The sequence below is a fragment of the Mytilus edulis genome, chromosome 4 (assembly GCF_963676685.1).
Source record: "Mytilus edulis chromosome 4, xbMytEdul2.2, whole genome shotgun sequence".
Classification (NCBI taxonomy): domain Eukaryota; kingdom Metazoa; phylum Mollusca; class Bivalvia; order Mytilida; family Mytilidae; genus Mytilus; species Mytilus edulis.
In genome coordinates, this window is record NC_092347.1 from 89,435,628 (window position 1) to 89,462,363 (window position 26,736).

The following is a 26,736-nucleotide window of genomic DNA, read 5'->3' on the forward strand; positions in this document are numbered from 1 at the left end:
GATATTTCCTTGAAAGTTGCATTACTATCAGTACTTTTTAGATTGATGACTATTTGGAGGTTCTGCTCTATGGTCACGGTTTAATTACTTTCAATTTTAAATGTTAGGTTTTCTGCTTATTATAAGTTAATGAAAAACTCTGTCTCTAACTTGTGCAGCAAGTGTACTGTACCTTATGTATAAATAACTGGAGCATGACTCATAGAAAAACTTTATTATCTGGATATAAAAAAAAAGATGTGGTTTGATTGCCAATGAGAAAAAATCTCTACAAGAGACCAAAATGACATAGAAATTAACAACTATAAGTCACCATACAGCTTTCAACAATGAGCAAAGCCCATGCACATAGTCGGCTATTAAAGGCCCAGAATTGACAATGTAAAACAATGGAGTCAGTTTAACAACAAAAAAGTTACAATCAAGATTTATAGCTGAGTCATGAACAATTCAGTATACTCACGATCAGTCAAATAAGAAAATATTTTTGTGTAATTGACTCCTGGTACAATGTATATCTAGATTATATTTGAATAAAGCTATGTATTATAATTGTGATATTTCTATTACAGCGATTGGAAGAACACTGATACCTCGGTATTTCAGAAGTATATTTGAGGGAGGAGTTACAGATCTCTACTACATATTGAAGCATACTAAAGAATCATTTCATAATACATCAATCACCTTAGACTGTGACCATGCTACTATGGTAACACATCATGGCAAACCAATGTTTACTAAGGTAAGTGACCTTCACAGGTCAAAGCCATTGTCGCTTATAAAACATCCATTACCCTCTAGTGTGGTCATCATACACAAAATTAAACATAACAAATAAGCTTTAAATGAATATTTATTTAGTTCTTCATCATACAAACATTCTTATAAAATTATAAGAAAACATATATGTCAGCAGTCCAGCAGTCTTTTCTGCTGAGAATACTCTCCCTTATGTTACGTCAACCGTTTTATTCTAAACATCAAGGAACATCTCAGATTCTTGAGGTTGTCTTGCTATAAATGGTATAAAAAACTAAAGGATTTAATAGAAACAACTGTCCTATAATGTTCTTCTCATAATCTTCATGTTTCGATATTTCCCTTGACATATATGCGTGTTTTTAACAACACGGAAAATCAGAATTAAGCAGTATTTATATTTAGGAGATAACTGTATTGTATTTTAAGCTCCGACGGCATCAATTGGGGATTTGATGGTCGCAAATTAAGTTTACTGGCGACGCGTTAGCGGAGACAGTAAACGGGTATTTGCGACCATCAAATCCCCAATTGATGCCGTCGGAGCTTAAAATACAATATTGTTATCTCCATTCTAATGAAACTGACAGAAAAACAACGTTAAAACATGTATTTAAAATCTGTCATATACCGTCTGCGCTTGCGCGTACGTCCCATAGCATCAACTGTCAATTGATGCCATGTAAGAAAGTGACGTTATCCAATCAAAATGAACGTTACAAACGTTGTTGCATTAGAATAAGTGTTTTTATAAATTTAGAAACATGCCAGAGGGAATTCCCCAGTTTTGATAACATGCGAGAGTTCTCTGAATTCTGATCGATAAATCTATTTCTGTCATATAAGAACTGAAGTGGAGTTTTCATAGATGTCACCATTGTGAAACTGATATTTGATATTGTACTTCCATAAAGAAATGGAGGTCGTTTAATTAACATTTAATATACGTCCTTGCTACAAATCACAAGTCTAGGGTTTGTTTAGGTAATTATGTGCATGCATATAGTTTTCTTGACTTGAAGGGGTATCAGATTGAATGGTTGCTCTGGATTCCCCATTCCATTGATTAATTTGAAACTCACGAGATCCTTTCTATGCCTGTCTGCTATTGAGGGTTATTGTTGTTGTAAATTTTAAATCATATGCATCATTTTAATTAAAATAAATGTAGTCCACAACGTAAAGGTGTAACTAGAACACCCCTTCAGCCAATATGGAGTCTTCCACATTATCGCTTCGAATTGTCTCCCTTCCGTAAGTAATTTCGTTAAATGATGATACATCGAGAAAAATTAACTTGTTATGTCGATAGAAGTCATATTAGATTAAAACCGTTCGCAATTTAAACAGAGGAATGTGTACGGAAAGGAGTCATGCCCACTGACCAAAAGGAAATTAAATATTTAAAGAGTTAGGAATGGGGTTCCACCTAGAATTCACGTAGGAAAATAGGTGATAAGGTACGAATTGAAATACCTTCTCTCACTCTCAGTGACTGCTGTGGAAAGTGGACTTGGAATTGATAGTACAAAAATAAAACACAATAAGTACATTGTTCATATACTTGTATTCCGGATTGGCCTTTTTTTAAAGTTGAATAACTATTTAGATTACGTAAATTACATTTTACAATTATTTTACAGGTGCAGTTGAATTTTTTTTGAAAATAATACGAATACATGTATTAATGAAAACAATGGCAATTGTATCCCTCAGAGCAATCTGCTCTTTGATTTATCAAAGGATGATTTTAATTGATAAACAAATATGGCCCCTGTTGCTCAACCAAAAGAGTAAAACAGAGAAAATCTACACAAGTAAAAATTATTTCCAGGTCAAACATCCAAATGCAAGCTATCTAAAAAAAATTAAAATAAATCAGACAATATGAGAAAATTCCATGCTAGGGATACATGCTATTTTGAGTCTATAGTTTAGGATATTTAGATACATGACACATTTACTAGGATGTTGATATATATAGTTTATGTTTTGTAGGTTGTAACAGAAGGCAGATTGATATTAGAATTTACGTTTGACGATTTGATGAGAATTAGATCATGGCATTTTCAAGTTCGCCAACACAGAGAGCTTATCCCACGGAGTGTTATAGCAATGCAGGTAATTAAAGCACATTCTATCTAGTGTCATAACAATGTACTTAATAAGAACTAAACATCAAGATCTCATCCAAAGTAATGCCATGGCAATGTTTTTATAGAATATATTTCAAATGTCAGCAGTATAGGTAAATAGAGCTACCCAGCATAGTGTCATAACTATGTAGGTGTTTACAACTAAATAAAAAGAGCTACTCCCTCATTAGTGCTGATAATTTAAGCTCCTCCCTCATTAATGCTGATAATTAAAGCTCCTCCCTCATTAATGCTGATAATCAAAGCTCTTCCCTCATTAATGCTGATAATCAAAGCTCCTCCCTCATTAGTGCTGATAATTAAAGCTCCTCCCTCATTAATGCTGATAATTAAAGCTCCTCCCTCATTAATGCTGATAATTAAAGCTCCTCCCTCATTAATGCTGATAATTAAAGCTCCTCCCTCATTAATGCTGACAATTAAAGCTCCTCCCTCATTAGTGCTGATAATTAAAGCTCCTCCCTCATTAATGCTGATAATTGAAGCTCCTCCCTCATTAATGCTGATAATTAAAGCTCCTCCCTCATTAGTGCTGATAATTAAAGCTCCTCCCTCATTAATGCTGATAATTAAAGCTCCTCCCACAAATGTGTGACACTAATATCCATGTTGGTGTGAGAATTCTTTTTATGACCCTGATCTTGTCAGACCCAAATTGAACATGATACCCACCCATTAAAAAAAAGTATAATTAATTAATAAGACACACAAAGCAATATGATAATGTGAATCTTTTAATGTTATTTTTTTTCCCAGGATCCTTCAATGGTTGAACAGTTATCAAAAAATATAACAAGACAGGGACTAACTAACTACACGCTCAACTTCTTACGGGTAAGTTACAATATTGTTAAAATTTCAAATTTCTTTATATGAAGTAGATGAATTTGTCTCAATCAGATTATCAACTTTATATCACACTTTTGAAAACACAAACATAAATTTCCAATGCCGCAAAGCAACAGTGATTTGTATCACATCAATAGGTCAAAGGTTGCTAAATCTTGGGGTCAATTGACAGAGAATCCAAACTGAAAATTCTATTGTCAAATAGATAACTACTCTACAGCTTATTTACGTGATGATTGTATTCCACTTTTGTCTGTTCAGAGTTGTCTAGGAAGTTTCTTTTATTTTACATGCTTAATGAATATCTTCCTACACAGCTATTTCTCATTTGTATTTTCATGAGCAAAATCATGTCCCTGTTATTTATTTTGATAATGGCAGTCATCAAACCAAATTGGAAGACAAGAGATTATGAATGGTATCATAATGGATCAAAAGGGTTTACATATCATTTGTGTATGCCAAAGTTGAAGGAAAATAATAGATTACCTGTTTTCTGAAACATTTATTTTGAAGATTTTTCAGTGGTTAGGTCTGCTTTAATATTAACATTTTTTTATTATCATGAGTTTCTTGGGGTTTTTCAATGAAATAGCATTTTAAAAAGATGCTCTCAAATCCCCACTTTTCTTTCATAATTTCATTACATATATCTTCAACTGCATTGCTGAAAAATCTATTTTAATTCTCATGAAACCTTATGTTTTGACAGTGAAAATATCTCTTTACATGACAAATGGAAAAAAATTAAAAGAGCTCAGTTTGTAATGAAATCTTTAAAAAAAAAACACATAGAGAAATATTTTTTTTTTTACTTTATATAACTCCTTGATTTAAGTGAATATATTTCAAAATATATCAACAATTATTGAACTTTCCTTATTTTGAAATTCATCAGCAAACTTCATATTTCAGCTTTGTGTGATCTTGGAACCAATGCAGGAGTTAATGTCTAGACATAAAGCATACGGGTTAAATCCAAGGGATTGTCTCAAAACAACATTGTTCCAAAAATGGCAGAGAATGGTAGCTCCTCCTGGCAAAGGCAAGCAAGGTGAGTACTTGATTAATTACTATATGTTTAATTATAGAATACTGTATAATTAATGTTACAACCATATGCCTTTGCTTAATGTTAGAATAATATATGCCTAAGTCTTGTTTAAATGATACTGATATTGTTGGGAGCATCTACAAAAACATTTCAAAATTATCAAAATTTCAAGGTGTTTACAGTAAAACCTGTATTTAAAGGTCATCCTTGAGACCAAAAAAATGACCTTATTGGAGATGTGACCTTTTTGAAAATGAAGGTTTGCCATGTTGATAAGTGGTATCAGACCTTTATAGAAGATATAACTAAATATTAAAAAAAAACAGTTTTCCTACACATTCCCACTAAAGTTAATAATTTTTAACCTTCACGTAGGAGTTCTGAAAAGAGATATAGAGCTTTCTCATTGTAAAATTCTACATATATGTATAATGTATATGTGCTTTGCTGAGTTCTAGTCTTTTTGCTTCTGGCAAGATTTTTTTTAAAGAACAAGAAAAATAAAACCTGTTGTATTGTTCTGTTGTTAAAGCTGGAATGTTTGCTGATTTTACAGAACCAACGAGACAACCAGGTAAAAGGCGGAAAAGGAAATCTTCAACAGGAAATGCTGCTGGAAATCTGAATAGTGGCGGAGGTCCAACAAAGAAACGATCCCCTGGACCTCAAGGCATTGGGAGCTCTGTCCCTGGGGTAAGTTTAATAAGTAGAGTTATATGTCGTAATCTCCTGGAGTTAAACATATTACAAGCCTTTTCTTTGGGAAAGTTCATCAGCTATGGTAGAGGACTGGCAGTACAACAGCAAAAATCTCCTTGACTTCTAGGCAGATGGACCGCTTTGAGATAGTTCAATAAACAGTGATGAATTTCCTGATTCAATTCTTTCATTAAGCCACTTAAAATCTTAAGCAATGGATGTTTACACAATTGACAATATACTGAACCATTACATATTTTTCTGGAGTTTTCAATAATGTTCTGTCATAAACTAAGCAATAACTGAAAATTGAAATGGGGATAATGTCAAAGAGACAAGAACCCAATAAAAGAGCATAAAACAGCTCAAGGCTGATATAATGTATCAAAATTAAAATGATAATTTTTATTTAGCAAAAAACCTGTCCCTTGCATGAATAAGAACATCACAAAAAATTTAGAATTTGCAGTGAGTTATTTCTTTCCGGTGTATGCATACTACATAAGAATAACAAATGATTCTCTTCCTCTTCTTCATTTTGTTATTGAACATTTGATACAAATATTGTTATGAATATTAAAATTTGACCAGATGTTTACACTTTTACATTATCTTTTGATTAACAGGATGTAATGGTTGTTGGAGAACCTACTTTGATGGGAGGGGAGTTTGGTGATGAAGATGAAAGGTTAATTACACGATTGGAAAATTCACAGTTTGAAACCAACAATCCAGAAGAAGATAGCAAAGACTTTCAGAATTCACCTTCTGTAGCTCATAGTCCCTGGGGTCAGGACAAGAAAACCCCCACAGGCAGCAGCACCCCAGGGGCTAGTATTCCTCCCCCTGTCACGAGTCAACCAGAAGAAGGAAAAATCGAGTAAATTTAAATTATAAAGAAGAAGGATCATATTCAAATTTGATTATTATTTTTAAAAAAGGCTTTTTATAGACTAAAATTTGCAGGAACAAATATAAATCACTTTTATTATAATTATTATATTTAGGAAAAAAATCTGTTTATGAGATAAAATTTGTAGGAACGAATATGAATTGAAGAGTTTCTTTTGATAATAGAAAATTAAGATTTTTTTATATTTGAATACTGACCAACAGGGTATTTTGTAGACTTGAATTATTTATAGCTTTTGTAAAATAATAAATTGCATGGAATAAAGAAAGATTTGATGATCAAAACATTAGGATTTTTGCTATTATTATTAAGAAGTTATTATTTTTAAAAAGTTATAAATGATCTTTTTTTCATGAAAGTTTTTTCGCTCTTATATAAATATACTTTTTTGTATCAAACAAGTCAGTAGTGACATACATGTATATGTAGATTTTCTAAAGGAACAACAGCAAAATGTTCAAATTAACGACAAGATTTTCACATATTTGTAGATAATATCATAGATTACAGTGTAAAATTATAATAGAGTTTGATGTCTCCTCTAAATATTTTATTATGTTATTGTTCTCCAACTGTTTTTGCTCAACAGTTAAATCTTTGAGAAGAATACATTTCAAATCTTTGTTGAAATATTATATACATCAGTTACCCTAGTTGAATCAATCAGTCTGATTGTATGGATTTGAATAGAATTCCAGACCTCAGGCATTTTAATTACTACATCTAGCTTTTTGACTATCCTGTTTGTTCCTAGGACTAGTTTTGTACAGAAATTATTATTAGTGAAACCTTGTAACTCAGTTTGAATTTTGTAAATGATTGTTGAAATGAAGAGTTAAAATGTTTGTTAAATACATCTACTTAACTGTAAAACAAGTTTTTAGTGATTGAATTGTGGATTTTATTGATGATAAAAAGCAGGTTGTGCAATGGGGGATAACTCTAGATATTTTGATTAAGCAAGTTATCATTATAAACACATAATTTATCCCCACTTATTTTTTTTTCACATATAAAACATGGAATTTATCAGTTATTGTACATTTGTCATGGCTAAAATGAGACTGATTAAACTGAATCATACTTAGTTCTCATACTAAATCAAGATAAAAAAAAAATGTTATTTGAAGTTTTCATTATTTCTGCATTTTGACATTGACATCCTCTAAAATCTTCATCTTGATAGAATATGAAGTTAACTTTATTTGAGTGGTAAAATGTTGTACAAATTTGACAAAATGTTTATATTTTGAGTATTATGAGATGGTACTTAGGTTGTATGTCTTACATTGGTTATCAATTTAGTTTGGAAGTACAGGTTCTGGGTGTGGATTCAAGCTTCTTTTTTTTTCATCCTTTTTTTTCCTTTTTTCCTTGATTTTTTTGTATTAAAAAAAATAAGACAAACCCAAAGAGGAAGTGACACTACTAGAGCCACCTTTATATCCAAAGAGGAAGTGCCACTACTAGAGCCACCTTTATATCCCACTGATTTGAATGTATATGTTTCAGTTATTGTCTATATTAGACATATTCATGGTGAAAAAAGGATTTGTTTATCTATTCATGTCCAGCAATATTGTATATTGAAATGTCTTAACCATATCATATTTTGTTGGAAATTGTTTTGCTGATAGCTAACTATTATATAAAATATTCCTCTCCTGTCTGTACCTTAGATATAACATTGGTTGTATACCCACCTTTACTGTGAATTCTTTGTTTTTTAAGAACTTTGGGGTTTTCACCAGTAGTAAGATTTGTATACAGTGAACTGGATCCAACATGCTAATTTTTTAGTTGCATTTAAAACTTGAGTTTATAAATAAAGTGACTTTTCTCCTGTATTTTTGTATATGATGTCATTTAGATTGCAAAAGAAAGCTATGAAGAATATATAACGAGTACCAGTAATAATAATAAAAAACAGGTTTCTCTTTTGACGATTCTTATTCTTAAACAATCATATGAAATAGTGAAGTAAAATGTTGGACCATTTTGCCCAGATCTGATCTATGTATAAAGTTGTATCAACATTCTATATAAAGATCTGAATCAATCATTTATTTAATGTGTATTTTATATTGTAATCATTATTGTGTAGAGGTAGTCGGTCATATTCTGTTTTGTAATCATAAAAGTTTAGTATTGTCAACAAAATTTGAAATGTCATTTTTTTAAGAAAATAAATGTCATTTTTATGAACAAAACATTCTGTGTCTTTAAGCTATTTACTCTGCCACTTCTTTTTAGTGCATTTATATACCTAGTCAAACTCACAGAAAGCTGATTTTGGGAGTATAAATTACTCATGGTCACTGGCTACTTATTTATATATCAACCATTGTCTTTCCATGTGTCTGTTAGCCATAGAGATGGCTCCTTAAAGCCTGATCCAGAGAATTGTGTTTAAAAATTCTGATTAATATTACATCTTGCATTCAAATGTTCAAACAATTATGATTAGGATCATTTCTTACACCACTAAACAGAACAATTACACCCAAGGTTCTAATAATTATAAGCCAAGACTGTTAGGTTACTTCCTATATAATTTATCAGTGGACAACTTCCCAAGGTTTATGTATATTAAGTTAGTTGCAAATTCCCATCAATTGACCCCTTCTTTAGAGGATAACTTCTCTGTTGATAATTCTAAGTAAAGTTATCTGAGGTTTCAAAATAATAGAGTATTACTTCTAAAGGTTAATTTAGTTGCTAGATAGATTAGTAGCTATTTATAACAGAATACAAATAATAAAACAATTTACATAAGGCACAACCAATGATCAGTAAGCCTTTGATTAACAATTTACATAAGGCACAACCAATGATCAGTAAGCCTTTGATTGACAATTTACATAAGGCACAACCAATGATCAGTAAGCCTTTGATTGACAATTTACATAAGGCACAACCAATGATCAGTAAGCCTTTGATTGACAATTTACATAAGGCACAACCAATGATCAGTAAGCCTTTGATTGACAATTTACATAAGGCACAACCAATGATCAGTAAGCCTTTGATTGACAATTTACATAAGGCACAACCAATGATCAGTAAGCCTTTGATTGACAATTTACATAAGGCACAACCAATGATCAGTAAGCCATTGATTGACTGGTCAGACACATAATCATAATCAAATCAAATTAAATTTGGTGTATTCCCTATTTTTTATCCATCAGACACCTTTTAACTTTATTTGTTAAAAAGAATCCATTAAAAGCAATTAAGTTTTCTTACGGTTCTGACTGTAATGGCCACAAATCGCTATCATCAACCAATGGTCTGCGGTAATATTTATAACTGAAAACTATTAGTATATGTAGTAAAACTATTGGATAATAAAAGAGGCAATCTTGGTCTTACAAAATTTTTGTACTAATATCAGTCACAAAACCACAATTAAAAACCAATGAGAATATAACTGATACTCAGAGATCACAGCTAATTAGAAGAGATAACAAGGTCAGAGGAACAAACTGTCCCCATAAATATAGGTTACAAATCAAGGGATGCAGTGTGATCCATCTAAACTAGGGGTTTAAATTGCCCCACACTGTTTTATAAAGGGCCATTCTAGGTCTTATACGTTATCATGGTTCTTATTTGTCTCTGAACACTTGAACAACAATCAACAACCAATTTGCATGTGCATGTTGTAATAATTATAATTAAAACCCAAGAGACAGCAGTTTTATTACAAGTGAGAACCAGGTCAAAGGGACAAACTGTCCCCATAAATGTACGCTCCATCTCAGAGCTGCAACTTTTAATTTCTTTACTAGTAGTAGGCTATAAGAAGACTCAGTAGGGGTCATACACAAAACCTTATAGAATCAACAGTTTTAAGAGATTTTAGGACAGGTGCACTGCTTTATCTCAATCATATGTTTCTCAAATTGGAGTTTAGACATCTAAAGAAAAGTTCTAGCCACAACATTAATAGTCGATCATGACTGTCAAAGATCGAGTTTTCGACCATCTTGCATGTATGTCACATCATGCCAGTTAAAGTCTAAAAGGCTTTTTGTTAGGTAAACTGGCTCAAATCACCATCTTAGCTATTACAATAACTGGGTGTCCATCATTGTCGTAAATTTCTTTATAAAAAATCTCTCAAACTACTGGGGAAAATGTAACCACACTTTACCTGAATGTTTCTCAGGGAATCTACTTTGAATATCGTATCCAGGTATTTGAGTCATCAATAACAAGGTTTTGGTTGCTAAATAAGAACATAGAAGTAAATTACAAAAACAATGATAAATAGAGAAACTGTAAACAGCAAAACATGTGCAGAACAACAAGACCTACAAATACCGGTAAGTCAACATGGCATAAATCGTCTATCAAAGTTTCATGACTACTATAAGTATATTTCACAGTGAATACAGTTAGTATGATAGCTCTTATTATGAATGCAGAAGTGTGCTGCAAACAAACAAAAATCCTCTGGAAACTTTATTATAAACAGTGCTATGATAAAATTGAGAAAGGAAATGGCGACAACAACCCGACCATAGAGCAGACAACAGCCGAAGGCCACCAATGGGTCTTCAATGTAGCGAGAAACTCCCGTACCCGTAGGCGTCCTTCAGCTGGCCCCTTAAAAAATATGTATAGTTCCATTTTGCGTAGCTCACTATTTTATACAGTCCAAACAATACAGACAATTTTTACTGGAGTAACGGAATTTTTTTTTTAGAGTTTTGTAATTGTGTCACTTTGTGAACACAAATACTCTTGAGACCGTTTTACAGAAACCACTCATATTTGTTAGCAATGGTTGCCATCATATGTAGGTGACCTATTATAATACCTTTGTTGTAAGACTTTGACCATTCGTTGGATTTTGTAAATATGTCACCTTATGAATGCAACTCCTCTGAGACAACTTTACAACAAGTTCTCATACTTGTTGATGTTTGCCATGATGTGTAGTTGACCATATGATACCATCATTTTGATCCGACCATTCTTACCGGAGGAGTGGTGAAACTTTGACATTTTAAGAGTAAGTTGCAATTGTGTCACCTTTTAAAAGCAACCCCTTTCTGATACAATTTTACAGAAAATATTGTAATAGTGTATACTTTGTGATAACAAATCCTTGATAATAGAGTTTTTCTTTTTATTGTAACGTTGTTTTGATTTGACCATTTTTACGGGAGTCGGAAGATTTTAATCATAGTTGTAATATCACAGCAATGATACTGACTTTGAGGCTCGCAATTAAACCTCTCATTTATACAGCGCCTGAGGGTTATTTCGCTACGGTGAAGAAATCTTTCTGTTTTCAATTTTTTATGTTTCCAAAAGTAGTTCCCTTGCGTAAATTTCTGCATTTTGATTAGATAATGATTGCTTACTTTAAGGAACAAATCTATCATGGTAACGATAAGCGGTTTTTTTAATTTATCAGTAAGTACAAATTTATACTGATCTTTAGTGAGTTTAATCATAAACTGATGAGTTAAACAGATATCAAGATTGCTGTTAAAGGAGCACCATGTGTGCCAATATGAATATCTACAACATGTCGATGAACTTATTTGCCTAAACGTCGATAGATGTACATATAAAAATAAATTCCTTTAAAAAGGCGTTTAATCCTAAAATATCAAGAGTGTTTACCTTTTTCATAGCATAAGAAGACTTTATATGAGTTCACACGTAATTCGAATTCGATTCGCATTAACTAATTCGAATTAGTTTAATTCGCATTCGATTCGAATTCAATTCGAATTGAATGTAGGTGTGAACGAGGCATAAGTTGCGGAAAATAAATCTGCTTTACGATTTCTTGTTTGTCCTGTTGTTGAAAAAAAAACCCAATGTTGTATATTGGGGTTATATGGAAGTGAGGAACAGAGAGTCGACAGTCACAACTGTTAACCAAATAAAACGGCCCACGAAAAACATGCATCTAAATAGCTCATTACACTAAAAAATAAGCAAATCTTATGCTAAATTACAGAAAACTATCATGTAGTATAGGTTGCACATGCATGATTGGGATTTCCAATTTTTCTGAGAAGGCCTTAGGCTGAAATGTAGCAATGATATGATTGTCTACTTTTGAATTGTGTTGAGGTGCGCACGGCTTTGGCAGTAGAAAATATATAAAACTTCCGAGTAGTCATACCACCACCACCACCACCACCACCTTGTTAAATGTTTTGTCTGCAAGTGCAAACACAAAACGCTTTGCGAGAACTAGCATGTTATATCCGTTCTTAAAAATAGACGTATTAGTTATCCTTTTATTAATATCTAAATTATTATCGAAACGTGATATTCGAATATACATAACATCCATACATTTAATTAAATAAGAAATAAGTGGAATTTTATGAATAGTGTGTTCACGTTTTTCTGAATACTGCTAAATTAAACTTTTGATTTTTGTTAGGTCTGTGAAATGGTATAGATGGTATTCGTTCAAAAAAATCATTTACACTAAGTACTAGGTCAACTATATTGTTTATATCGACTAAGCAGGCAAGACGAAGGGAAATTTCATTTCTGAGCTAGTTAACACATACAGCCGTTAATGCATTTATGAAACATGATCACATCAACTTGGTCCTATATTTCCAGTTCATATGTACTAACTTTTAATTTCATAATGCGGTCACTCAACATGCACGTGACTCCCTAAAAAAAGTTATATAAGCTAATCAATGGCATCTACACCACCATATAGACTGGCAATAACCTCACGTGAAAGGTTAATACAATTTCAATATTAAGCTAATTTCTATTATAATTTGTCAGTTTTTACTATAACCATACAATTCTCTCTCAAACGCATAGGTTGATGTTCTACGCGCATACAAAGAGAGTCATGAACGTTTTTAAATAGTTTCCCATATATTCATTGAATCATTTTACAAATTCGAAGTTCTATATTTTGTCCTCAGAAGTACTATGTATACTGAAACTGTTAATTGCTGTAACACAGTTCTACTAGTATGTTTAATGTTAACAGAATATCTTTGTCTTAGATGTCAGTATAATCGTGACTTCTTTTTATATGCATAATTGTAAATTCTGTATTGCACCCTCATCAATCACATTTAAAGTGGAATTTAACAGTGCTACACAATTTTTATTTTTTTAAATCACATTTCTGATGCTTTTAATTTCGCTCAGTATAATACTTGAACTGAAACGGTCATGTGAGTTAATTTGTTAAAGATTAAATACATAAATAGTATCGGCATACTTAATATGCATTGTATTTTGTCACGACTTTTCAAATGTATGTGTTCTCTGTTTTCTTTTAAATTCCGCCGAAATGAGGTAATGTTCCAATTAATGACAAAAATAGGGCAGTTTTTAAAAAATACAGGAAAGAAAAAATTAGAAATTTTAGCTTTTGCATTAGATGTTACATGTCTATGCTGAATATATTGATATCTTAACTGAGCTCCTGTCGGAATTCCACTTTTTGGGGGCATTTGTCTATCAGACGTTCGGTTGTCACATGGATTGGACGTTTGTCAATTGTGGCCGGATGACGTATGGATTAGGCGTTTGTCCATTATGGCCAGTTGTATTAGGAACAAAAGTATATTTTGTGGGTTTTTTTTAGCTGATTTATGAAAAAAAAAATAATCACATTTATTTTTACAAATACAAAAAAAAAGATTTATATTATATATTTTGACTGACTCCTATAGAACTTAAGTAATTCTTAGTTCTTTTTAATTGTCGTTTGCATGCAATGACACTTTTTTTCACTAGAAACTAGAAATTTATTTGGTTAAAAATGCGCAACCTGTTATGACATAAACACTTATATATTCACAGAGTTTGTCTCTCGTGTTCTGTGTAGGCCGTAGCATGATGTTTCCCAGTGCCTGAGTTGTATGCTGTTAAGTTTTTAAGTTATGATATATTTGTTCTGGAGATAACTTCCCTTATGTGTGCCACATCATTTTGTCAACTTTAGGCCATTTTGTTTGCGGTGCATGTACTGATGCTTGTGTCATGGATGTATATCCCATATCTATTGGTTTTCCCTATTACAAATCGCTAAAAATCTAATACTTATGGCTTGTATTGTTCTTGGATCATGAGGCAGACATTTAATAAAACCAAGACAAAGGAATTTTAACATCTTTAAATATGCGATATGAGTATCTGATTTGTTCTATGACTCAAAAGATACGTATAGGTTTCACTGGGCCGGGTTAATAACTAGAAGTAAGCAACATTTGTACATGTTGACAAATCATGTTGGACTAATTTTTATTTATTCATTTTTTATTTTTTTATAAGTTTTTCGTTTGTTTTGTTTATTTGCTGTCGATAAAGAGAATACAGATTGACAAACGTGTTTCAGAAATAAGTTCAAATAACTAATAATATCATGTGTGCTAAAGACAGAGCATTGCCGCAAAACCAAAAGGATCATAAGCAAAACAGTTAAACCTTTCAAGATCAATTTTCTATTGTGTGGTTAAAGCTTTGATTAACCATCTATTCAATTTACAGCTAAAACCCTGTTTTTGCCATCAAAGCTTGAGTTGCAATGTTCTAAATGCATATAAAAATTTCATAAAAATTTGAAATATCGTCAAAATTTATGACATTATGACGACGGATATATTCAAATTTTCGTCCATATAATCCGAGTCCCTCTTCCCAGAATGTGACCCACCGAATAATACGTATAACCAGGTTTGTACATGAATGGACAACACCATGTGCAGCTCCCCTCATTCAGGAGCAACTTAGATCCTCCCAGTTTTTGGCGGGGGTGAGTGTTGCTCAGCCTTTAGGTATCTATGCTGTGTTTTTGTACTGCTGTTTGTCTGTTTGTCTCTTTCGTTTTCAGTTATGGCGTTGTCAGTTTATTTTTGACTTATGAGTTTAAATGTCCCTTTGGTATCTTTCGCCTATATTTAAGTGATGACAACTATTTTCTGTCAGCTTAGAGAGGAACAGATGCCCTGGTTGCAGTCGTCTAGATCATACATCAAATTAAATGCAATGTCGACTGAGTCTTCATCTTTCTTACGATAAACCTATGGTCCAAAGCTAATAAAATGTAAGAAAGAATCTGTATCATAGACTATCTGATAAATTGTCCATCGTATGTATCTCATACTGTTCGACTTTGTCCGGACACAAAATGAATGTCAACTATATTTTGCACCGAAACCTTGCAACTAAAGACTCCGTCTTTAATGTTTGTTTTTTTTCTTCGGATTTGTTTAAATTTGTGTTAACTAATGTATACACGTATGATGATATTAACAAGAGTGCACACACTGAAATGTCTCGCCTTCTTTACTAATCATTGATATTATGTTGATAATCCTAAATACAAAGCTTTATTACGACTGTCACATAAACTTAACATGAACCATGAAAATGAGGTCAAGGTCAGTTGAACCATATGCCAGGCAGACATGTACAGCTAACAATGCTTCCATACAACAAATATAGTTGACCTATTGCTTATAGTTTAAGAAAATAGACCAAAACACAAAAACTTTACACTGAGCAATGAACCGTGAAAACCAGGTCAAGGTCAAATAAAACCTGCACGACTGACATATAGATCATAAAATATTTCCCTACACCAAATATAGTTGACCTATGACAAATAGTATTAGATAAAAAGACCAAAACTCAAAAACTTAACTTTGACCACTGAACCATGAAAATGAGGTCAAGGTCAGATGACATCTGCCCGCTAGACATGTACACCTTACAATCATTCCATACAACAAATATAGTAAACCTATTGCATAAAGTATGAGAAAAACAGACCAAAACACAAAAACTTAACTATAACCACTGAACCATGAAAATGAGGTCAAGGTTAGATGACACCTGCCAGTTGGACATGTACACCTTACAGTCCTTCCATACAACGAATATACTAGACCTATTGCTTATAGTATCTGAGATATGGACTTGACCACCAAAACTTAACCTTGTTCACTGATCCATGAAATGAGGTGGAGGTCAAGTGAAAACTGTCTGACGGGCATGAGGACCTTGCAAGGTACGCACATACTAAATATAGTTATCCTATTACTTACAGTAAGAGAGAATTTAACATTACAAAAAATTTGAACTTTTTTTTCAAGTGGTCACTGAACCATGAAAATGAGGTCAAGGACAATGGACATGTGACTGACGGAAACTTCGTAACATGAGGCATCTATATACAAAATATGAAGCATCCAGGTCTTCCACCTTCTAAAATATATCGCTTTTAAGAAGTGAGCTAACACCGCCGCCGCCGCCGTAGCCGCCGCCGCCGTAGCCGCCGCCGGAACACTATCCCTATGTCGAGCTTTCTGCAACAAAAGTTGCAGGCTCGACAAAAACTATATAAAGCACGTGTCTTCATTTTCCGGATTAGTTTTGCTTAACAGTTCTCTTAAACTTTAAATGTGCCACTGTACGAATCTTCAGAATATTGTTTTTATTTAAATTGAACAGTGTTACTGTAAATCTCAATCGCAAATTCCTATGATATCAAATTATTGTCGTACTAGCTTCCATATGAACTCTATCCACCCACAGTTCACAGACTCCATTGCAATTTTGTAACACCAATGTCGTTCTAGCTTCTTTATGAACTATATCCACCAAATTTGTCGCCTCCAATTATGCAAAATAATTTTATCTAAGGATACAAAACCATTTTTGTGCATACTATATTTATTATATGTCGTTCTAGTTATTTGTGACCCGTAACTCTCATTTGTTCCTTTCGTTTTGTTTATGTACACCCCCTCTTGTATTCATAATGTCTGCAGATACTAACTACAAACAAAAGGATTTCACCCAAAAACTGTTAGAACACATTCCATTCGTTATATTTATTTATTAACCTTACCCATTGTTTCCGGCCCCTATACCCCATGCTTTCACTTAAAAGTCGTCGAATAAGCAACTATTTTACGGTTAAGTTAGCACCTTTCGTTCTAGCTATGCGATGATCCGCAACCAGTGGCTGAAATACAAATTATATTGATTGAAAATCATGACAGTGTAAATATAGAAAATTTAAACTCCCGTGTAAATATATCTTATGACTATATAACGGGTTTGTTCGGCTATTTAAAACCCAGTGCCGTTGATTTCACTAAGACAGACAGGCACATTTCCATCATGGGGACACATCAACCCCAATATCATACTCTTTGGACTTTTATACTGTTGTGCTGTTTTATTATTCCTGTTCGGACTGATGCACATGGGAACGAAGTGTCTGAAATTAAGGAACAATTTACGAACAAGCTTAATGAGCTCATCTACACCGCCAACAAAAGTTGTAAGTATTATAGATTACTGGTAATTAGCGGGATCAATTGAAATTTGTTTCCTGCAAAACAATATAACTTTAATAGTGATCAATGCATCAAAAATTAAATTAAATATTATATTGACTCTGTTTAACATACAAATATAATTCAACTGATCCGGTTAAAAGGTCAGATTAAGTTACTTTATAACAATATGTATACGTCTTATTAGAGCTTTTTTACAAATTGACGAAAGGTACGTAAGTAAGTAAGTAATTAAGTAAGTATTTTTTATTGTTTTAAAATCCAAAATTACAGGATTGATACCAAGACAATACAAATTTGTTATACACAAACATACAAACATATATATATCATACCAATTTCATAAACATTATATGAGGAGGTGGTACCACAAAGTTATTTAGTGCTTAATAAAGCATTTCTAGAAATGTACATGTTGCTTATAAATTTAACAATAATTCTAATTATATCAGTCTCAACACACGTATATAAAAATTTAAATCTTGCTTCATTAGTCATATTTAAAAAAGAGGGAACTATTTCACTAATTTTGGAAAACAGTTCAGTGGTCTCTAATTATATTTAGTTAACTTTTGTACATTTTAAAGTGAAATGAAATTCATCTTCAACTTCTAAGAGGCACAAATGACAAATTCTTTCTTCTACAGGGGTTTTAGTGTGACGCCCTTGTTCCATTCTAAGAACACTATTACTAATACGAATTTTAGCAAAATGCCCTATTACTTTTCTGTCTATATTTAACAATAAATAGGTTTCCAATTTATAATTTTCTTTAAGCTGTCTATATGTTCTCAGCTTATTACCATGTACTGATTTATTATCACAAAATATATTTTCTTTCCAATAATTAAGATATCTATCATTAAGTTTGGTATGCTTGACGAATTATACGTAAGACTCGTTTTAGGAATCCTTTATTTTGACATATTTAAATAATAGTCGTGGAACTTCGGACAATTATCGTGCATGCAACGACACTTATTAAATTGGATTTTTCTTGAGATATATTTTGGATTTCGGGACGTACGATAGGTTAGAATATAATTATTGATACCAACAGGTCGGAGGAGATAACACTACAAAATATTCTAAATATAGAGAAGTCAGACGAAAAAAATGCCCCTAAATATGAAAAAATAAAGGTTGGCAGGTAGGTGAAACTTACATAAATGAAAAGATAAATGAAAAATGAACAGATTGATGCCCGATTATATAATTCCAAGGCCGTCAGTCGGCACCAGAAGCGACGAAGCAGCGCATCTATTTTGGACGGGCAAATATCCACTTTTTGATATGGGACGAGCTCTGACGTCCCACGGCCCTAGCTTGTCTGGCAAAACAGCCGTTGGACGTCAGAGTAATCTCGGACTAAATTTAAACATCAATACAAATCTATGTACTTTTAACATTACCATCATATTTGTACTGTAATGCCATATCATAATTGTTTATTGTATTTTAAATTGCATATAATCTTTATTCATCATTATTATTGATGCCTTGTTTATTTTTCATGTAATTATTATTGTATTAAGAGAGCCTTATTGAAAATTGGTGTAATCCAAATGAGTTACTCTCTCTAAATAAAGATATTATTATTATCATTATTATGCTATTGTGATAATCTGCTCGAAAATAAGGCCCAGCCTTAAAACGTACATTTCGTACCTTATCTCTATAAAGCGACGAACGGCCCTAAACAAGACATGATAGCCCTATATCTAACATTCCGTAAATTACCCTCTAAATCGACGAACGGCTCAATGCCAGGACATATCTGGGAACCAGTAGGTAAACCAAACAAAATCATTATGCATATTGTACAACTTGATTTCCCCGAAATAGGCGTGGTTTGTGAAATAACTGTTTTACAAAGTGCAACCTATTAGCTATAAACAGTTCCATGAGAAGACATGTCCCTATGTTCAAACATTTCTTTACTTCTCACTTTATAGCGATATACGGTTTTATACCCAATATCTCATATATCGCTTATTCAACTATATACATAATTACCTTCCCTTCAGTAGCATTTAAAATGATACTTTACGCGTAGTATCGCCATATAAATCGAACCCTGAGGATGCTCAATGAACTTTTGACTATTATGCCAATAAACCACATAATACTGACGAACAACACTGTTATATGTAGTCTTCATTTGAGAAATTGTAACTAAAATGTAATAAGCCTGAAATGTATATTTGTGTCGTTTGGTTGCTGCGTTTATTGTCCCAGACATATACTCCACATTTTACAGTTGTAGTTTTGATGAATAATCATAACTCAAACTCGAGTTGTTTGTAGAAATCATTATATCTTCAAGGTGTTATGAATTTCTATAATAATAAGATCATTCATCACTGTGATTTGGTGAAAAGAAAGGAGTTAAGTAGCCATGCATTTTAACGGGGTACGTGTTGCTAAACGGTTAAAGGGGGGGGGGGGGGGTATAAAGAACTATGACAATCAACAGATCTTGTCTTGCTGGTAATTTTTGCTATTAAAAGTTGCTATCTATTTATCATATATTTCAATATACATGTAACAGGCGAACATGCAAGTGAGAAAATTCGTCATATAAGGTCGATAACTCCTATAAGAAATCATTTGACCGTTTTGACGTGAATGGACATTAGGTAAGGCTCAACATTCTAATAAAATCGAGAATGAACTGACCAAAGAGCAGACAACATCCGAATGCCAACAATAAGTCTTCAACGCAGTGAGAAAATCTCTCACCCGGAGGTGGTATCAGCTGGTCCCTAAATAACATTGTGTACTAGTTCAGTGAAAATAGGCGTCACACTGTACTCCAAAACATATAAATGAGATTAAATTAAAAAAAATATACAAGACAAATAACAAAGACCAGAGGTTCCTGACTTGGAACAGGCGCAAAAATGCGGCGGAGGTTAGACATGTTTTGTGAGATCGTACCCCCATCACCTCTACTCAATGTAGAATAAAGAAACACATATGAAGCAATACACACAGTAAACCTAATTTTAAAAGAAGTCCGACGTTCCGATGTCAGATTAAACATGTTTTTCACATCAGGTTTTCGTTATTCATAGCGTTTTTTAATAGACAGCACTTGCATTTTATCCCTATGTTTTAATTTTAGCCATGTTGGCTAACTTGGCTGACAGGCAGGGTTATCATGCCATCACAGTTTTTAAACTAGATACACTAATAATAATTGAGCGACGTACACATAACCTTATCAAATATTTCAAAAACATAGTCTCATCATCTCCTGGCCAGTAATTATTTCAGTACTTTATACTTTAAAATCTTTTATTTTAAATTCATTCCTTTGGGTTTGTTTCTTGTGAACATGTGTAATACTAAATAAAACATGCCTTTGTAGATAAAATAACCAAAAAAGGAAAGAGTGTGAATTCTTTTTGTTTCCATTTTCCGTTTCCGTTCCGTATTCCGTTCCGTTTTCCGTTTCCGCCGTTCATCAGCAACACCCATTTTAACGAAGTGAACCATCAACTTACATTAGATGTCCCAATCCAATCGCGAATAATTTACGTCAATTGTGCATAGTACGCATAAAAAGGAGATATGGGGTATCCGACAGCAATTCAACGACACAGAGAAACAAATAGATATCTTTAAGTCAACATACTGTTGTTAAAAGCTCAAAAACGTCCCGTGCCTAATCAAATATGAATACATTTAACATCACTAACACTGCATTTCCCAAAATTAAAAAAATATCTAAGAACGAGACCTACTGAATAAGAATTATCAGAGGAGTTATACAGTTATACTCATATGAGCAACACTCGTGGAGCATGTTCTGCTTACCCTGCTGATGGAGCACCTGAGTTGACTCGGATTTTGGTGGGGATCATGTTGTTAAATCTTTAGTTTTCTATGCTGTATTGTGTTATGTTGTTTTTTTCCCTGTTGTTTTTCGTTTTCGTTGATGACATTGTACGCTTGTTTCTCTCCTTTAAATCTCAATCCATGAATTTCATAAGAAAAATATAAAAGTGTAAATAAATTGTAAACCCCCATTAACATGGACTTATTATACCGATCTTAGCGCTGAGTTGGGAAAAAATGCACGGCTTTATTAAATATGGTACTACTACTCTTACTAAGGTTTATACATTGAAACACTTGCAATGTTACATGAAATAGATAAATATCTGCAGGAATGAAACTTTTGGTCTGACATAACTGGGATCAAGTTCTAATAATGACCCTATCCTTGTGATATATCTTATCCCTATCTTTTTTGATAGAATTAAGTGTTACGGAGTGCTTTTGGCTATTGTGTCCGTGTCTTTCATAATGAATATAGTGGCTTGACCATTGTCCCGGTGTCTTTCATAACCGAAACTATATAATAGTGGATTGATGGGGGTTCTCGGCTTTCATAATCAAAGTTATTTAGTGGATGACCAGTGCCCTTTTCTTTCATAATCAAAGTTATATGTAGTGGATGACCAGTGTCCTTTTCTTTCATAATCAAAGTTATATGTAGTGGATGACCAGTGCCCTTTTCTTTCATAATGTATATCAGAATCAACATTGAAGTCCTTCAAACAAATTATCTTTAAATATGCCAGTTTTATTAATCCCTATGGTAAATATATTAGGTTTATACAGTAAAATTGCTTTGAACGATCAATTAAATCTGAACACAAATTCTAAAGACTTTTTTCACACAATGTAGACGTTCACTAGTTTACATTAAAAGTATTATTTTGAGAAAAGGTTGTTTAATTATGTACACAATTCAGTTAAATGGACATAACAAGTCCAAAAGATTAAGCAACACCTCAGAGTCACGGGAACGTCAAAATGTGGGACGTGATTACACAATGTAATAACTACTTTTCATTGACACTTATTCTTTCAATGGGTGTGGTGAATCTATAACCCGTTAACTTTGATGGATGGTGTTAAAGTTTACTGACCTTTAGTGGCTTACCACTCTGCTTATTTTTCACGGTTTATTAAGAACTAGTATATTGTATTCTGCTTTCTTAATTCGCAATATATAATGTCTTGGTACTTATTGTAACAGTTCTATTGAAATATTGGTAATATATGATCTTGTATCAAATATCACATTCAAATATGATATAAAACTTTAAATAAAATAAGAATATTTTTTACTGAGACAACTATCAACCAGAAATAAACGAAATAGATTGTAACAAGCATACATAGATATAAGAAGATATGGTATGAGTACCAACGAGACAACTCTCAAAAGTTGTAAAGTAAACCATTATAGTTCAAAGTACGGTCTTCAATGCGGAGCCTTGGCTCACACCGAACAGTTAACTATGTAAAGGGCCCCACTTTTTTGGTCTTTTGGAAAATGTTGTTTGTGCTGTATTTAGACCCTTCTATAACGAAATTTGTTTTACATGCACACGTATAAAAATTGCGGTTTTTATCCAACGCAATCATAGGTTTGAACGTAGTTTTCAATTTAGACTCATATATACAACCCGTCTAAACATCAACCCAACAATGTTAGATCTGTAAATTTGCTTTCGCAAATTTTTTGTTCTTCCCTCGCCGGGATTCGAACCCATGCTACTGAGATATCGTGACACCAAATCGCCTGCACTGTAGCCGTCCCGCTAGACCACACGACCACCTGGGCTTCACAATAATACAGCTTTCGGTGGCCGTGTGTTACCTTTCCTCGTCAGTTTTAATCTAGCGTCGTACTACAGTACATGATATATAAGGCATGGAGATGTTATTGTTACAGATCAGCTAAATTATCTACAGTAAAGGATCCTACAAATTAATGCAATATACAGTCACAGAAAATAATTATATTCATAAATAAAAAGAAACGAGAAACGAGAAACATATATGAAGCACATCAACAAACGACAACCACTGAACATCAGGTTCCTGACTTAGGACAGGTACACACAAATGCAGTGGGTTTACATGTTTTATTAGGTACCAACCTTCACCCTTACCTAAAACAATAGTGTTTCATCACAACATTAAAAGACACATAGTTTCACTTTGGCAAATGTCGAAAAAAAAACATATAGTAAGCTTTGAAGTACTTTTGTACTTTTATTTTTTTTCGTCGTTTTGATTTACCTTACCATGAAATCACACAAAATTGGAACACTGCGATTAAAACAACAATATCTTTAAAACCCAACAACAATCACTGCACTGGTCCTTTGTTGTGTATCTGCATGTTGTACGGTTGATCTCACTTTGTCTTATCTTCGATTTATTTTTCTTTGTTAACAACTCTCCCCTCGATCAAGGTTGTCGCCTTTTTCTACAAACTCCTTCTTTGAAGAAACGCCATAGTATGTCAATAAAATGCGGAATGCAATGCACCACTGAATACTTAAAGAAATTGGACATTGATTGAAATGTCCTCTTATGTCAACCCCTGTTTTAGAAGAAAAGCGGCAATAAATTATGGAGATGCTGAATGATATAGTTGAGTGAATAATTTCAAAAGAAGTTCAATTATTTTAAATATTAGTGAAACGTCAATCCACGAACACAAGTTCTTAAAAAGGTAGACATGCAGAATTAAAAAGATGAACAAATATCCACCACATATATGCCCTTTCAATTCGACAAGTTCTTTCTATAGTGTCAATAATGAATTTTGTTTTTATTTTTCCATGTGACCGTGGTATAATATATTTCTACAGTGCAATGCTAAATCAATTATATAAGTATATACAATCCCTATTATATTTCTATATCATAGTTCAATATTTACAACACTAAAATTATCAAAATTCGGCCACCTCAGTCCGTCAGTGGCACAATGCAATATTGTGTTTCTCAAATCCCCAAATGAGTCAACGGCGCCGTCAAATATTTATAATCTCAACTGTATTTCTCAGCTGCACGGTGCCATAAGGTACGATAAGTACCAACATGTGTTGTAGTTTTTTTAAACTATATATTCGTTTTTCTTTCAGCGCCACAATGCAATTTTTACAATGCCAGAATGTGTTTCATGAAGATGGCAAATGCGACTATGGACGCCGTCACAAAAGAAGACGAAAAGGACGACTACTGTCGGTAAGTGGGATTTATTTTTTGACGATTTGACAATTCAATAATTAAAGTTGATTTATATATATATCCACCAAGTACGTGATAAAGACATAACAGAGACACAACGAGGATGTGTTCAGAGCAGAAACGGACAAGATAAAAACATATTGAAAATGATATATACATATATAAAAGTGAGGTGTAGGGTTGCCGCCACATTTGTTTTTCGTTTATTATTTTGTTTATAAATTAGGCCGTTAGATTTTTCGTTTGAATTGTTAAATAGTTTTCATTTCGGGACCTTTTATAGCTGACTATGCGGTATGGACTTTGTTCGTCGTTGAAGGTCGTACGGTGACCTATATTTAGTAATGTCTATGTCATTTGGTCTCTTGTGGGGAGTTGTATCATTTGCAATCATACCACATATTATCTTTTTATATGTACTTGTTTAATAATTAAATCGAAATAATGAGGAAATTTGAAGGAAATGACCAAAACAAAAAGGCCATTATAACTAACATATGTTTTTTTCTTCAGCGAAGTTGATAGAATGTCGTCTTGTGTAGAATGGAGTATGTCCGACTGTCCATCAGAATATTCATGGCCAGGTCTACGAGTCGTCCATCCATTTGTCAGTTTACTGAAGGCAATAAAATCAACTGTATGTTCACCGGGTATGTACAGTACACTTCTCAGTTTTTGTGATCCGTTAACATAAATGCGCATCAATTTGTTCTTATCTAGAATTGTGTACATTGTTTTTATAGGAATGATACTCTCAAATGAGACTAATATAAGTACCAATTTACGTTGTTGTTTCATCTGGGGACAGTATATCTGTCAATATATAGGTTCCTGGTTTCATATACTGGTCATGATAGCCCTTTCGTAATATCCCATTTGTTAGGGAAGTGAGCATCTATTATTTGGATGGTATATAATGTGAATTATAAATATATATGTATAGTTGAATCTGCAATAGAATTTACTAGATGAAAATTTACATCAAAAGACGCACCGGTTGGTATAAACCTTGTTCTGTATTAATGTAGTGAGCATATATGGAGAAAAATAGAAAGAAATGACAAATCAGATTTGAAGTGATGAAAATCAATAAGAAATTTCAATATCAGGGTGCAATAATACTCTACAGAAAAATATGTGTTTCATAAACGTCGTCGGCATTTTTTTATATAAATTTGTCATATGTGTATATACCTCTCAGGTTTGGTCATGTTAATCCAATATTGACAGCTTATTTTTCTATTTAAAATCGAGTGTTTACTTTTTCATTGTAAATAAAAACCATGTGCAAACACCATCTATTCATAACCGGTATATAGAAATATGTTAAAAACATTTGACCTGTTAAAAGTCTATAACTTGATCTTTAAACTATCTTTCTTTCCTTCTTGTGAGACGGGATTAAACTGCTATGAGTTTTTACCGACTCGATACGGCGATTATGGCTTCAAAGTGGTGCAATTAGGGAACAATCAATCTTCAAAAAATTAAAAAAAATTCTTTCGGATTCTTCCTTTCCACTTCTCGAACCAGTAACTTCTCTGCTTAAAGATCTTAAACTTAAAGCTTCAAATTTTCATCTAGTTAAGTGACAGACCATCAGTATTGTGGCCTCTAATCGGTCAAATATGTTATTTGGTTGATGTCGCACTGACTTTTTTACCCCTCACATCCTTTTATTTCCACGACTGGTGTAACTTTTCAACATATTAAATAGACATAGGAAGATGTGGTGTGAGTGCCAATGAGACAACTCTCCATACAAATAACAATTTAAAAAGTAAACCATTAAAAGCTATACTTATTGGCCAGATTGGCCAACCCGTTGATGACAACTCACTTTTGATAAATATTTGTATAAATTATTAAAACCATGTATACATTTTCTTTGGGTATTGCACATGATTA

General features: G+C 32.9%; 2 protein-coding genes and 1 long non-coding RNA gene across 4 annotated transcripts in view; 2 read left to right on the forward strand and 1 right to left on the reverse strand.

Annotated features, from left to right (window-relative positions):
- LOC139520970 (LIM domain-binding protein 2-like) overlaps positions 1-8,643 on the forward strand; it is a 27,917-nt gene extending 19,274 nt beyond the window's left edge. The window contains exons 5-10 of one of the 2 annotated variants that reach the window (XM_071314089.1): positions 573-745; positions 2,761-2,883; positions 3,675-3,752; positions 4,683-4,821; positions 5,378-5,514; positions 6,147-8,643. In XM_071314089.1, coding sequence (XP_071170190.1) covers positions 573-745; positions 2,761-2,883; positions 3,675-3,752; positions 4,683-4,821; positions 5,378-5,514; positions 6,147-6,404 — 908 coding nt within the window. In that variant the 3' untranslated portion in view covers positions 6,405-8,643. Of the gene's footprint in view, positions 1-572; positions 746-2,760; positions 2,884-3,674; positions 3,753-4,682; positions 4,822-5,353; positions 5,515-6,146 lie in introns of both variants that reach the window. The other variant, XM_071314088.1, reaches the window with a different exon arrangement.
- LOC139520971 (uncharacterized) lies at positions 7,842-9,517 on the reverse strand. Its single transcript, XR_011663981.1, has 2 exons — positions 7,910-9,517; positions 7,842-7,871 (listed from the first exon to the last, which is right to left on the reverse strand). It is a non-coding gene; the product is annotated as an uncharacterized lncRNA (long non-coding RNA).
- Positions 9,518-17,521: 8,004 nt separating this feature from the next.
- The window catches only part of LOC139520972 (uncharacterized), a 100,384-nt gene continuing 91,169 nt past the window's right edge, over positions 17,522-26,736 (forward strand). The window contains exons 1-3 of the mRNA XM_071314090.1: positions 17,522-17,747; positions 24,723-24,825; positions 25,342-25,478. Coding sequence (XP_071170191.1) covers positions 17,585-17,747; positions 24,723-24,825; positions 25,342-25,478 — 403 coding nt within the window. The 5' untranslated portion in view covers positions 17,522-17,584. The remainder of the gene's footprint in view (positions 17,748-24,722; positions 24,826-25,341; positions 25,479-26,736) is intronic.